Raw genomic sequence first — 13,457 nt, forward strand, 5'->3', positions numbered from 1 at the left:
ATGCGATGTGAGTGTTGATGCTTCTTTGACAGCAGAGCTTTTGTTCCAAAAAGATTGTTACGAAGCAGATTCATAGCTCTCAAGAGCTGAGTAGCGTCAGTCAAATTTGATTCACATGATTTCGTTTTTCATTTACATTGGTTGTTATCACTTTCAAGCTTCAGAGCACTCAGTAAACACTCATATCACATTCAAAATCACTTCAATAATAATTCTAGGCCAAGTAAGAGAAGTATGTTATAGTCATCGATTGTTTCTAGATGCGAGTATCACAACATCCTGATAAATGTCAACTCCACGCCGAGGATAGATCCAGTATTGAAACCCAAGTATCAGTAAAGAAGCATTAAGTGCTATATATGAATGCGACTTATGTTGGACGGGCAGTTTCAGCTTAGGCGTAGGAGACTACGGGTTACAACACGTTAGTCTTGAAGCTAATTCTTGAGGAAACGAAAGCGCACAGATATCTTACATTAATTCTTGTTGCTGTAGTCATCCTCAGGATATGGGCCGAACTCGGTGGTCTGACGCTTGGTGTTGTAATCGTCCTCTGGGTAAGGGCCGAACTCGGTGGTCTGACGCTTGGTGTTGTAGTCGTCCTCTGGGTAAGGACCGAACTCAGTGGTCTGTCTCTTGGTGTTGTAATCATCCTCTGGGTAAGGACCGAACTCAGTGGTCTGTCTCTTGGTGTTGTAGTCATCTTCAGGGTATGGGCCAAATTCAGTAGTTTGTCGCTTGGTGTTGTAATCATCCTCGGGATATGGACCAAACTCGGTAGTTTGGCGTTTGGTATTGTAGTCATCCTCAGGGTATGGGCCAAATTCAGTAGTTTGGCGCTTGGTGTTGTAATCATCCTCGGGATAAGGACCAAACTCGGTAGTTTGGCGTTTGGTGTTGTAATCATCCTCGGGATATGGACCAAACTCGGTAGTTTGGCGTTTGGTATTGTAGTCATCCTCTGGGTATGGGCCAAACTCGGTAGTTTGGCGCTTTGCAACGCCATTGAGCCTTGCACTGGGGGCGGCGGCAGCGAAGGTGGCAGCGAAAGCCAGAATTGCGGTGATCTTGAGCATCTGCATGATGGCTTTGGGTAACTTGATGTTGAGTTGAAAGTTGAAAATGTAAAGAAGTTGTTAATGTTTGACTTGTCAGTTGTATGAGTCTGATAGAGCTTGAGAGAGAGCGGGAAGAAGCAGGTTTAAATATTGTTGTTTCTTAGACTTTTTGACGATGTGAGCTTATCATGCGAAGTCTATTTTGTTGACTGCATCGCGCGGCCGAAGACAATTGCTTTTCGTGGCCGGATACAAAAATTCAACAGCCATAGTTACGTTGACTGAGGGCTCGAGATGCTTTGGCTGTGATGGCGATACATCGCATGCGGACAAGTGCATTAGTGTTTAGCGAATCAGCGATTCAATGCCTAACTGAACTAGTGAGGGGACCGCTGCTAGAACTGTCATCTTAATCTTACTAAGTTCAAAGCTAAAAAGGCTATACTGTAACGTTCCTGTGCCAGGTACAACCGCTGCTAGCACCGGTCTACTTTTGATACAAATTACAGTAATAACCTCATATAGTAATGTTCTATGTATTAGTACCTCAAATGTTAAAGTTTATAACTAGTATAACCTCAAACAACATTTTTAATATTTCAGTCTCTACTATTTTAGTCTCTTTTTTTTTATAAAAAAGTAATAGAAACTTATCGGAATAAGAATTTTGAAATATTATAGTTTTTTAAACCCCCTAGAAAAGACCCAGAAAAAAAACTAAAAAGACTAAGATAATATGATAATTTTTTTTTAAATCTATATGAAAGAAAATAAAAACTAATTTGAAAGTTTCAATTCTTATCTTGAATAAATTCTGAGATTTTCGAAAGTAGAATGATTTTTCTTAAATTTGAGACTAGAAAGTAATAGTTATATATCAAAACTAGAATAATAATATTTATAAAAATGAAATAAAGTAACCTGAAACAGTATGCATTAGACCACGAATAGCATTTGTACTAGTCGAGGTATGAACATATCGAATTTTGCTCTATGAGGGTTATTGCCGCACAGATTATATCCCCCCATGCCACACTAAAAGATATCAAGTTGTTCCGGCAACATTGCCTTAGGAGAAAAAACTATACACCCGTCCTGGTATGCAAGGGGTCACAACATAATGATCACCTCTTCATACAATGAAGTGATGATCATACCCATGATAGTGTCATGTTGCCGGGAGACGGGGCTCGGCGGATCGGCCCACAGAATAGTGTTGCGCCACTTCCACCTCTTGGATTAAAATTTCTCAGCTACCGGCATAAAGTCAACATTATTAAGTCTCCTTGGCGCATGCTATCGTTGGCATGTCTTATCTTGTGCCATTGTGTTACCATCGAGCATATAAGGCGGGTCAGATATCTGTTCTATAACCCCATTACCCTGTCACAAAGGTGTTTCAAATCTTTGTGATTCCTATTCGGGACTTTCTCAAGACCTTTTCATATTAGCACACTATCATTTAAACAAAATGGCTCTCAAGCAGATCTTTTACATCTCTTCTATCGTGGCTCTTCTTGCTGCAGTATTTTCGGCTGTTTCACCATCCATAACGGTACCTGGCTTCTTGGCCGGAAACTCCTGTTCGCAACCACAGTATATAGTCCGCACTTTGTCGTATGATCCACTTATCCAACACATCGAGAACTTTATCACTCCTCGAGAGGCTTATCACCTGGTCCAGATCGCGTAAGTTATGGTTTCGATAGCGAATCCGGGTAACAATGCTAATGAGGAGTGCAGACAGTCTAAGTTCCGCCCCTCTCGTGCCATCGAATCTGATGGGCGGTTAGTAACTACACATGAGAGAACCAGTTCCACTGCATATCTGCCTTCGGATGATCCTGTCGTCCAATGCATTAGGTCCAGAGCTTCAGAGTTTCAGGGTTACGTTGACCTTGAGATGATGGAGAGCCTGCAGGTAACACGATATCTAGAGGGTCAACAGTATACGAACCACTACGACTGGGCAATCAACCCTGCCGCGAGGAATCAAACAACGAACAGGGAGACCACTTTTTTCGCCGTGCTTGATGTGGAGTGCTCCAACTGCGGGACTCGATTTCCTAAGATCTCAGTAGACTGGAGCGTGGAGGATCAGAGGTGGTGCAATTTTGTTGATTGCAAAGCTACCAACGAGTTAACAGTACGTGGGGTTGCTGGCAGTGCTGTTTTTTGGAGAAATCTCCATTCTAATGGAACTGGGGATACACGCACGCTACATGCTGGGCTCCCCGCTCTGGGCGGGAAAAAGGTGGGATTGAATATCTGGACACGTCGAGAGGTTTAATCCTGCCACTTGAATCCACATAAAGGCCGTTGTCTCATTCTCAAGTTCTTTACTTCGTATGTACGCTTCGCTTGTTCGGACTTTTCGGAATCACCGACCTTTCCTTTCGTATGGGGCGTAGGTTAAGCGAAGGCCTATGATTAGTAATGAGTACGTTCGTACGCAAACGAGTTAACAAAAACTCAAATTAAAGTACTCGGTGGCCGAAGGTATGGGCCAATGATTATGCTTGCTTCAGTAGATTAATAAAGTATGTTGAAATACCACCAGTACGGAGGTACATGCCCTAATTTTTGTCTTACCGCCTTGAATTTACCATCAATCAAATCATTTTGCCTATACAAATTAATCCTTAACTTCGAAAGCGGCGAGACAAAAATTGGGGCATATACCTCCGTACGGAATGTTCCGATTATAAAGCATGCCATCCCTGTCATTGAATCTATGCCCCACTTTTGCATGCCGGGGAACACTTAAAAATAAACCTTTTTTTATAGGGAGGAATAGTGTGAACTACAATAGTATACTGGCCCTCTACACGGCAAACTTTGTTGACTCGCTAAGTTCCGTACAAATGAACCTCGCTGTACTCGTGCGGCTAGAAAGTATGCAACTCCGGCGCTATGAAAACCAGGTTAGTCCTCTTGTAGTTTACCATCTTGTGGTATGTGCATCTAGCGTAGGAGTTGTATACTTTCTGGCAGCACGAGTAACTTCCCCCGAGTAAGTTAGGCGTTTCAGAGTTATCAATCCGAAAGAGAGTTTTTTTCATGTGGACAAGGCTAGCAGCCATCAAGTCGGATATCAATATTAGAAAGACAAGGAATGGTGTGCTCTATTCCCGGTCATTGGTAGAATAGCTTTCTCGGCTTGCTAAGAAAGCTTATGCGGGCAGAAGATGATAGACTCCCTGATTGCTGCCAGTTTCTTGGTTCTGTGTGAAAACAAGAGAGCCTGTACTACCTATTAACGCTCTCAAGAGACCTCCGCACCATGCCATTTACTTCTCTTCTCTTCTCTTCTGCCTTCAATATTTGTCAAAAGCACCTTTAGTACCGCTCCATTTACTCCAATGGAAGAAAACAAGCTACTGGGACGCACTTCGTCGTCGGACGATGATGCAGAAGACACAACATTTGCTAGCAGAATGAAACGCATTTCTAATCGTGAAACTTTCTTCTCCCGCTTACAGATTTTTCGTTTTTGTCTTGAAGTTATTCTCATTGTCTGCCTTCTTGGCACGACTGGTCTTATTTTGAGGAATGACATCGGCAAAGCTGGTACCTGTGATAATCAGGTTTGGCCGGCAGGAAGTGATTACAATCATTTCGTACCTCATGGTAAGTCTCTCTTGCCTTATGAACTCTCCTGATCCCTCGAATGTCACTGACCCCAAGAACAGATGTCAGCTCAAGAGGTGTACCCAAACCCTCTGGCCCAGATCAATACCAGATAGCTGCCGATGCATTCCATGACCGGGGTCTGTTTAATCAAACTCTAAGCTCATGGCAAGGTCTTTCTCATGGTAAAAACCCTCCATGAAAATTGTTCAACGTGTTGCACATGTCTGATTGAGAATTTCTTAGCGTTTGTACGAGCCACGCCGTATGATGGCAGCGGACCTCAAAAGCTGTTTGCAGGAGATCTGTTCGAAATTGCTGCATTTCATCAAATGCATTGTCTAGTAGGCCGTTTTACCGTTCCTGAGACTTCAAGTCCGGCTTCTAACCTTTGTTGATAGACATCTATACTTGAGGACTTTGGTCTTCTTGCAGCCGGAATCCCTAAAGAAGAACTGCCGGGTTACCACAGTGGTGTAACGTTGACATGGGAAGAGCACAAGGCGCATTGTTTCAACTACGTCCGGCAGGCTTTGATGTGCTTCGCTGATTCTACCGCTGAAGGACACATTGACGGCGACCCCCATCGTGTAGCTGATCATGGGGTAATGCACGTTTGTAACGATTTTGATGCCTTGCTAGCGTGGTCCAAGGAGCCAGAGAGAATGTTGCCTAAAAGTTGGAAGGTGACCGATTAAGAAAAAGAATTGCTTGTATTTATATTTGACGAAATAGAAGTTGATATTTTCCCATCAAATAAGCAATCTGCTAGTTCTTGACCCAAACACGGAGTGTACATGTGAAAATTTACTCTAGAAAATGAAATATTGTAAACAGAGCAATAATAGACATTTGGACGAAAAGAACATAGTAGAACAGCGAAAATGAACTTAACAGATTCTTGGGAAAGCATAGCTATTTGAAATTTTCCATGCTTCATAATAAATATCTACATCATCTATCTTCCTCTCCTTAAAAAAAAATTGCACAACAAAGGTCTAAATCTGTAGCAAAGAGCAGCCCAAAAATGATTTACAACGTGCTGACAGCAAGGGCTTTTTAACAACTACATTTATAGGTATCCCATGAAGCTATCTAATATGACCATGGAGCACTATTCCATGTTTGCGTGTCCATGATGGTGGTTATGCACACCGTCCTTCGCTTTCCCTGGAAAGTCCTTCGAAAAGTGACCGCAATCTGGATATTGAATCTTTGCCCTAACCTCAATATCATCCGGGTCATTGATTCTCGTCAAGACCTGCGAACAGTGTTCCGTGTGGGTCAAGACATCTTCTTTGTGAACCATTCGACCTTCGGTGAGTGCCTTGTGGAATCTGAGAATGTTGTAGGCACAATGAGTCTTGTGCAGTTTATTGGTGAGGTAAACGGGTTGCTTGTCGGAGCCGAATTGTTCTTCAGTGACTGATGCAGTTTTGTTCTGATCGGTGTAGAATATCCACGGCCCAGCTTTGCGGAACTTTTCTGTCAGGTCTCGATCAAAGCACTCATCCGGGACCCAGCAGAACGAAAGAACGTCAAAGTGACATCCTCGTGCAATCGCCTCACTGGATGAGTTTCCGCAGGGACTTTTGAGAATTCGTTGAGCGTTGGCATGGGTAGGCAGAACAATAGACTGGAAAGCCCAAATAACTGAGAGTGCAAGTAGAATGCTCGAGATGAGGCCGACAAGGAGCATAGAACAGGTCCTATGACGGCTTTGCGGTGGCGGTGAAGTAGCAAACGAAATCGAATTTTCATCTTCCTCTTCGTTGAGCATGGGAAGTTTACTCTCATCTGTATCCTGAAAAGCCATGTTGTTGACGGGCTCGATGGAATTTTTGGTAAGCTTGTGATACTCCTAGGTGAGAGATTTTTGGTTTTCTGGGCGGTAGATATGAATGCAAAAGTAGCGACTAGAAATCATCCACCGCGATAAAACAGCAAACCAGCTTTCAGAGTATGAGTTTGAGGACGCTTCTGACCAAATCATCCTGTTATGGCTTGAGACATTTCTCTGTCCACTTGCCAAAAAGTCCGCAAAATGAATCACTTGGCGAACTAACCATGTCATGAAGGAACTGTGGAAACTCGATTACTCCGCACTCGCACTACCAGAAAATATACAACTCCTACACTAAATACACATACCACAAAATAATAGATTACAAAAAGACTAATCTGGTTTTCATAGTACCAGAATTGCATACTTTCTGACCGCACAAATACCTTGACGACTCCTTATCCCCTGATCACTCGGCATCAGGCCTGATAAAGATTAAATCTCTATTTTGAGGGATGCGTTGATTTACAACACATGCTAGCTACAAGATCCAATGATATGATAGATGTGACATTCAGCGATAACTAAATTCGAAAAGCTTATTCTTGAATTCAGCACATGTACGGCCTCGTGTTTATCAGACTGTAACGTACTCGGGGGATCAGATGGTGTGATTTTGAGGTTAAATACCTTTGTTTACACTTTATATCGATAGTAGAACACATTAAATAACCTTTTTTCTTTAGGATATCCGAAATACTCACGAACCTTACAATAAGGATTTAGTTAATAATTAATTCTAATATTTATAAATTGAAGTCTAAAATATTTAAAAAGTGTTAAAATAAAATAATATATTTAGTAATAATATATAATATATCAATAAATAAAAGGTTATATTTTTGTTTTTATTAAAATAGAAAATAATAAAAAAAGGAATATTATAAATAATTACACAATGATATCATAATAAATCAAACCCATATGATTTTAAGATTAAAGACTCTTGTTTATACGTAGTTTAAATTGATAGCGGAACTCATCAAATAATCTTTTATCTTTCGAATAACCGAACTATTCACAAACCTTATACTCAATTTAATAACGTGTTTCCAAAACCTTAAATTTCAATACTTTATTAAAAACATCTAAATATTAGATTTTCCAATTTCAATTTATAATACCTTCATCAATTATAATTCAATTCAATTGAAAACTTTATTAAATAATAGAGAATAATGAATTGTATTATTTATATAATTTTCGATTATTTCAAATCGATATTAATCGAATTGGAAATTTTGGGGTGAAAGTTCGAAAACGATTGAAAGTAGTTTGGAAATATATTAATTTTTAATCTCAAAATCGAATTTATATTCTACTCATTTTTAATTCTATAATTATTACTTTAATATATCTATAAAACTATATGTCGATTTTTTTAATTGAAATATTAATTATTCTAAAGAGTTTATTCAATTTGAAGATATATTGATAAATCCAGAAGTAATTGAAGTTAAATTTCAAAATTGATGAGGTATGAAAAATCGCTTATTTTTTTAGAAACATGTTATTAAATTGAGTGTAATATATTTTAGTATATATCAAATCCATGTGATTTTTAGATTAAATATTTTTGTTTATATTCCTGATTACTGATAGAAGTCATCAGATTGCCTTTGTTTTTGAATGCACTCGAACCATCTATAAACCTTAATCTATCTCGGTATGACCGTCCGATAGAGTTGAGCACCACGTATCATAATATCTGGGCATACAAAAGCTTGTCTTTGATGAGTCCCGGGTCTGTAGGAATGTGGGAAAATGCCTAAACATCGAAACCTCGTTTCTATTTCTTGGATTTTTTCAATTTAACAAAAATTCAATCTGTGGAAGGACGTGATAGTGGAGCAAGTGACAGCAGAGCAATCGTAGTCATTGATGAGGCTTAAATCATGATCTAACCTAACTAAGCTACTGTAACCGATCAGGTGATTGGGAGCTCTGTGCGCCCCATATAATTACTCAACATCAATTATCAAAAAATACTCTAATGAGATTAGAGAAGTGTAGGAGCATACACTAGTGTAGTAGTATATAAAACTAGAAGATATATAAAATAAAATATAAAATAAAAAGTTTCTTCTAAAAGTATGTATATATGAATATAAATAAATGAATCTAATTAATTTATATAATTACTTTACTTAAAGTAACTATTATATAATCTTTTATTAATTAAGAATTCTATTTACTATTTTTTTATATACTTATAGTAACTTTCTCTAGTACTTCAGAAGATGTTCTTGAATGTATATCTTTTAATTTATTCTAATGGTTTAATTAGCTATTTCAACCCATGTATAATCCTCGTACAATACTTTATTACACTCAAAAAGTGCTATAGCATAGGATTATATTATCGACCTTCAAAATATATATTTTGCTCAACCATAGCTTCAGTACAGCGTTAATGTGTTCAACCAGCGTTTAACAAGAGCTATACCCTGGCACTGTCCACTCAGTTCAATCAGATAATCAATCAAGAAAGTTAATGTACTCGTATACTCGTATACTCCTTACAACTCCCAGCTCAGTGAAGTTAAGTTCGCAGTCCTAGGATGTTACCCCGCTAGGCTGGTCAGATACTTAAGCGCTACGCCCCCACAGTGGAGAACATAGAACAGGTATCATGAAGATCGAAATCGAAGCCGTTTCACCGTCCCCAAATTCATTAATCTCTTTTGCTTATCAGATCTGACCTCGTATTTTGACTTTCCATGAAGAAAGATACAACGGAGCTCCATAAGTTGTTCTTGGAGTCCAGTGAGATTATGCGGGAAACACGGTTCCTAGAATCCCTCTCAAGATAATCATTGATCTTAGTTGGACTGTCAGTTATTGCACCATCACGGCATTTCTTTGCAAAGATTCTCTAGTTTACACCGAGCAATCTTGTATCCCCAATATCAAATTCTACCACCCATACACCAGCTATTCATCAGCGAACTTCCGTTCAAATCTTCTGTTGCAAAGATGTCATTCATAAAACTCTTTTGGGCCGACAAGACAACAAAATATGTCTCTGTTGAAGATGGCTCCGATACCGAAGATCGAGCTACAGTGACAACCAGCAATTCTTCAAAAGTGTCGATTTCTAGATCGTTCTACTTCGCTTCCTTATTCTTGTTTGCCGTCTTTCCAGTCCTTATTATCGCCTTGTTTGTGCTACATGGTCGTCTCGCAGACGCCCAAATCAACAATGGGTTTCTCAAAGGCTTCACTACCGAGTTGGGTATTATTTTCATTCAATATAGTCCAGACCACTAGCTAACCATATGAAATCCCAAAGATCCAATCAAAAGTGTAATTTCTGAACAAACTGTTCGTTTCACTGGTGGTCTTCACTTCCACAAGAATGGCACACTATACCGAGAGACAATCGAAGGGGAGCCTCAGTATGTTGGAAACCCCTCACCAGAGATAGATGCAGCATGGAGTCAACTACTCAAAGGTGAATAAGTAGATACCATGATCGTCACATGCAACTAACTAATTGTAGGTCAATATATGAACCTTGTTGGAGACGAAGCCGAGAGTATGACCGACCGGACGTGGAAAGATGATCATGGCAACTACGAAGTTGCGTAAGTTCAGTATTCTCCTGCAATTCATGTCTACTGGAAGCTGATAATATAAAAAGTCTAGATGTGATGCATACCCTTCATTGTGTGGTGAGTTAACGTGAATGACTTGAAGTGCCTTGAGCCTGCCTAGCAAGACAGTTAACAAAGATCTAGAATAAAGTGAGGATGGCTCTAGATCCGGATTATTATCCCCAGAAGGAAAGCCATAGAATCCACAGGATGCACGTTGGTGAGTAATGCAACATACCCATACCTCGTACAGAATAGCGTCGCTGATGGCAACAATAGACCACTGCATCGACTATCTCAGGCAGACTGTGCAGTGCCATGGGGACCTCACCCCCATGGTCTTCAGCTGGTCCGATGACGCTGGTAGAGTGGTGGCCGACTGGAGAGAGCCTCATACTTGTCGGAACTTTTATCAAATCCGCAGTTGGGCTGAAGATCATTTCCGTCCGTGAATTCTACCTATTGTACCATAGATTATTTGCCACCGATTCTAGGTGGATTGCGTAAACTAAATCGCAACGGGAAAATCCTCTCTTTACTCCCAATTATAGGACAATTATAATTTTACATGATTCCAATTGCTTCAGTTCCTCCGTGGTCTCCTGATTATCCCCAAGTTCGCCTTGAACGATTTTTGTTCTCATTCACGCCTTCACATCTACAGTTCGACGTGGCCTCGTGGCTTTGTTAGTAGCAAGTGTACTTGGGAAAGTCCTCTAAGTGTTCAACGTCCTATCCTCAGCGGCTGAAGCAAGACCTAGCCATGCGCTTTTCCTGATGTTCAAATGTGACATATCGGTAAGTGATTGCAGCCTCTGCTTATAGGACCTGTGAGGATTTAGGTTCAATATGTAAATCAATTCTACCTACAAACCGTAATACAAAGAATCAAAAAGAGGATCAGTAATTCCTCATGTTCTTAAAACAATTGAAACCAGATGTGTGATTTTAAAAGTATAGTTCTGCGGCAGATAGGTACTTCACAGTGGTGCCCTTAATTACTGCTATCCCGGTTAGCAAGTACCCAGCAACCATTTACTTTCAATTCCCACTTACACTTAAAGGGAAAAAAAAGCAAAAAACACGAATCAAATTTTTGGAAAGTAAATCTCATAACACCTCAAAAATCCCTCAGAAAACTTGAGCTGGCCTCTAGAGGATGATTCATTCACGGTGCAGCGATAGTGAAGCGACATTCCGAGTAGTTATGCGAGTTTACATTGCCAGGAATACCATATAGTTCAAGATTTCCTTGCAAGTTATTATTGCGAATGGCGGAGACATCTTCGGAAAAAGAAAAGGAAGCAGAAAGAACAAGTCGGCAATCAAAGTGAAATGAGCCAACCCGCCGTACTCGAACTTGAAGTAGTGTCTCTGCTTCCAATAAACATTTCGTCACAAAAATGAACAATTTCTCATTGATTCGAGGCACAGTAGAGAATATTGTTGTTTTTAGCTATCATAATAAAGTCAAACGACGCATTTTGAATACGTTCGAAGATCATGTCCCTAGTGTTTATCGATTTGGCCTCAGATATTCCCCGAAAAATATCTTACCCATTCAAATTTCATTCCACCCAGCTCAAATATCATCATCATCTGGCAATTCAAATATCTCGCCCAACCTGGCTTTCATATCATCAACCGGAGCAAAACTACCCCTCGCGCCCGACTGATCAGTTGTGACCTTGAAAACTTTGTGATCGTCCTCATCTTCGTCTTCATCTTGGTTTCCATCGTTCCCTTCCTCATCATTATCGTGGATGTTATGGATTTGGCGGTTATGTTCTTTGTACATTGCCATTGGGATAGGACACTGCGGAGGCTTCATACCTAGTACGATTTCAGAAGCCGGTGTATTTATCATCTGCAGGTTAAAGATCAAAGTATTGTCTGTATCCCAGGATTTTGCGTTAAAATCATCGACTTCGATATCTTGCACAATGTTTGTATTGGCATCTGCAAATATTACATCTCTTTTCTCACCGTAACTCTCTTTGATCGCCGCGTGATACTCTAATAGTCTTTTTCCTGCTGTTGTCTGGCACATATGTTTTTGGGCAGCATGAGATCTCGGCCTGCGGCCTACACCAAAGGTTAGGAAAATCTCTGAGCCCTGTAGATAAAGTCAGACTTAAGCGATTCATTTCAATCTTTTGTATCGAAGGCAGATGTAATCATGACGTACCGCCTTGATGCCGTAAAATCTCAGACGACGGTCTTCTGACGAGTCAGCAATTGGTCATACAACGTGCCAAAGTGACTTACGAGGTTCAAGTTGCTGGTCTGCAAAATTGATTCGCTGTTCCTCCCAGGGAATACTAGTTACTCCTAGAATTTTGTTCATGAGATCGTTCACAAGACATATGTTGGAGACATTTATATGAAAGACTTTGCCGGAGAGCGTGCGCACAGTGATAGGCATGCGTTTTGTCGTGTCCAGCTTTTGTGGTACAATCTCAAATTGTATTCTACGAATACCGTCAGTCAAATTGATTGAGGATTTGGTTGATGGCGCCATAATTTGATTCGGGGCCGCGAAAAACTGCATGATCTTGTCCTCTTTTGTCTTGACGCCGTCCAACCATCTTTGACCAGAATTTCCTGCAACAATGTAATCTTGAATTGACTTTTTTTCGTAAAGTAATGCTATACTTCTGAGATCTGCTGATAAGCATCCTTTGTTAGATTCTCCAGAGATGGCATTCACGCCATCGATAATGACTTTCACCGCGAAATATCCAGTTGACTCAAAATGGATCCACATTGCCTCGCGCTCTTTCACTTTCGGTCAGCATTTCTCGACCGGTAACATTGTTTTCAGTCAAGTGCATGGAAAGGGAAGCACTTACGATAGATCGGGATAAAGACTCCATCGTTTGTAGATACAGAATGATCAAACTTATCCTTATATTTATCAAAAGGATAGATAGGAAAAGGTCCAAAGTCTGGAGGTACTTTCAAACGATTGCCACTTTCTGGAACACGAAGAGTGCGTCGAAACGAAATGTTGAGGAAATCTCCTTCCACGTTGCTGATACAAATTTGCTTGAAACCTGTTGTGTCTATACGAGGTTCTCTCAACTCAACTTTGAAGCGGTTGTCGGCCTCAACTAAGTTATCCATTCTGCGAGCTGTTAGCTGCAGATTTAATTGATCGGATGATGTTGAAACTTGCTTGAAGTCAAGATGTCCAATTGTTCTTGGTGAATTCTGTCTTAGGCAAGACGGATACCTAACTGCAGTTTAGATTCTCGAAGAAGAAAAGAAACCCACGTTCGTTGTAAGAAGATAAGAAAACGAAGAACAAAATTGAGAAGAAAAAGGAAC

At 40.2% G+C, this 13,457-nt stretch overlaps 6 protein-coding genes across 6 annotated transcripts; 3 read left to right on the forward strand and 3 right to left on the reverse strand.

Annotated features, from left to right (window-relative positions):
• Positions 1-476: 476 nt before the first annotated feature.
• EAE98_011048 (uncharacterized protein) lies at positions 477-1,082 on the reverse strand (the record flags this gene model as incomplete). The annotated part of the gene is made up of 1 exon (XM_038958670.1): positions 477-1,082. One exon carries the CDS (start codon positions 1,080-1,082, stop codon positions 477-479), a length of 606 nt encoding a protein of 201 aa, XP_038805035.1.
• A 1,447-nt stretch (positions 1,083-2,529) lies between these two features.
• EAE98_011049 (uncharacterized protein) lies at positions 2,530-3,348 on the forward strand (the record flags this gene model as incomplete). The annotated part of the gene is made up of 2 exons (XM_038958671.1): positions 2,530-2,747; positions 2,802-3,348. The coding sequence occupies 2 exons, from the start codon at positions 2,530-2,532 to the stop codon at positions 3,346-3,348; spliced, it is 765 nt and encodes a 254-aa protein (XP_038805036.1).
• A 1,072-nt stretch (positions 3,349-4,420) lies between these two features.
• Positions 4,421-5,386, forward strand: EAE98_011050 (uncharacterized protein; the record flags this gene model as incomplete). The annotated part of the gene is made up of 4 exons (XM_038958672.1): positions 4,421-4,688; positions 4,751-4,873; positions 4,935-5,032; positions 5,090-5,386. The coding sequence occupies 4 exons, from the start codon at positions 4,421-4,423 to the stop codon at positions 5,384-5,386; spliced, it is 786 nt and encodes a 261-aa protein (XP_038805037.1).
• A 416-nt stretch (positions 5,387-5,802) lies between these two features.
• EAE98_011051 (uncharacterized protein) lies at positions 5,803-6,504 on the reverse strand (the record flags this gene model as incomplete). The annotated part of the gene is made up of 1 exon (XM_038958673.1): positions 5,803-6,504. The coding sequence occupies one exon, from the start codon at positions 6,502-6,504 to the stop codon at positions 5,803-5,805; it is 702 nt and encodes a 233-aa protein (XP_038805038.1).
• Positions 6,505-9,178: 2,674 nt separating this feature from the next.
• On the forward strand, positions 9,179-10,706 carry EAE98_011052 (uncharacterized protein). Its single transcript, XM_038958674.1, has 6 exons — positions 9,179-9,766; positions 9,824-9,985; positions 10,034-10,118; positions 10,175-10,205; positions 10,272-10,347; positions 10,407-10,706. Exons 1-6 carry the CDS (start codon positions 9,508-9,510, stop codon positions 10,577-10,579), a joined length of 786 nt encoding a protein of 261 aa, XP_038805039.1. The 5' UTR covers positions 9,179-9,507; the 3' UTR covers positions 10,580-10,706.
• Positions 10,707-11,709: 1,003 nt separating this feature from the next.
• On the reverse strand, positions 11,710-13,253 carry EAE98_011053 (uncharacterized protein; the record flags this gene model as incomplete). The annotated part of the gene is made up of 4 exons (XM_038958675.1): positions 11,710-12,243; positions 12,316-12,347; positions 12,396-12,905; positions 12,980-13,253. The coding sequence occupies 4 exons, from the start codon at positions 13,251-13,253 to the stop codon at positions 11,710-11,712; spliced, it is 1,350 nt and encodes a 449-aa protein (XP_038805040.1).
• Between the last annotated feature and the right edge of the window lie 204 nt (positions 13,254-13,457).

This window comes from Botrytis deweyae (assembly GCF_014898535.1).
Source record: "Botrytis deweyae strain B1 chromosome Unknown BDEW_043, whole genome shotgun sequence".
Taxonomy (NCBI): domain Eukaryota; kingdom Fungi; phylum Ascomycota; class Leotiomycetes; order Helotiales; family Sclerotiniaceae; genus Botrytis; species Botrytis deweyae.

Excerpts from the sequence above, each read along its gene's own strand:
- EAE98_011052 (XM_038958674.1), top strand. The coding sequence starts at position 9,508 with ATGTCATTCATAAAACTCTTTTGGGCCGACAAGACAACAAAATATGTC. Across the intron at positions 10,206-10,271 it reads TGCATACCCTTCATTGTGTG|AATAAAGTGAGGATGGCTCT; the intron begins GTGAGTTAACGT and ends ACAAAGATCTAG. Across the intron at positions 10,348-10,406 it reads AATCCACAGGATGCACGTTG|ACCACTGCATCGACTATCTC; the intron begins GTGAGTAATGCA and ends TGGCAACAATAG.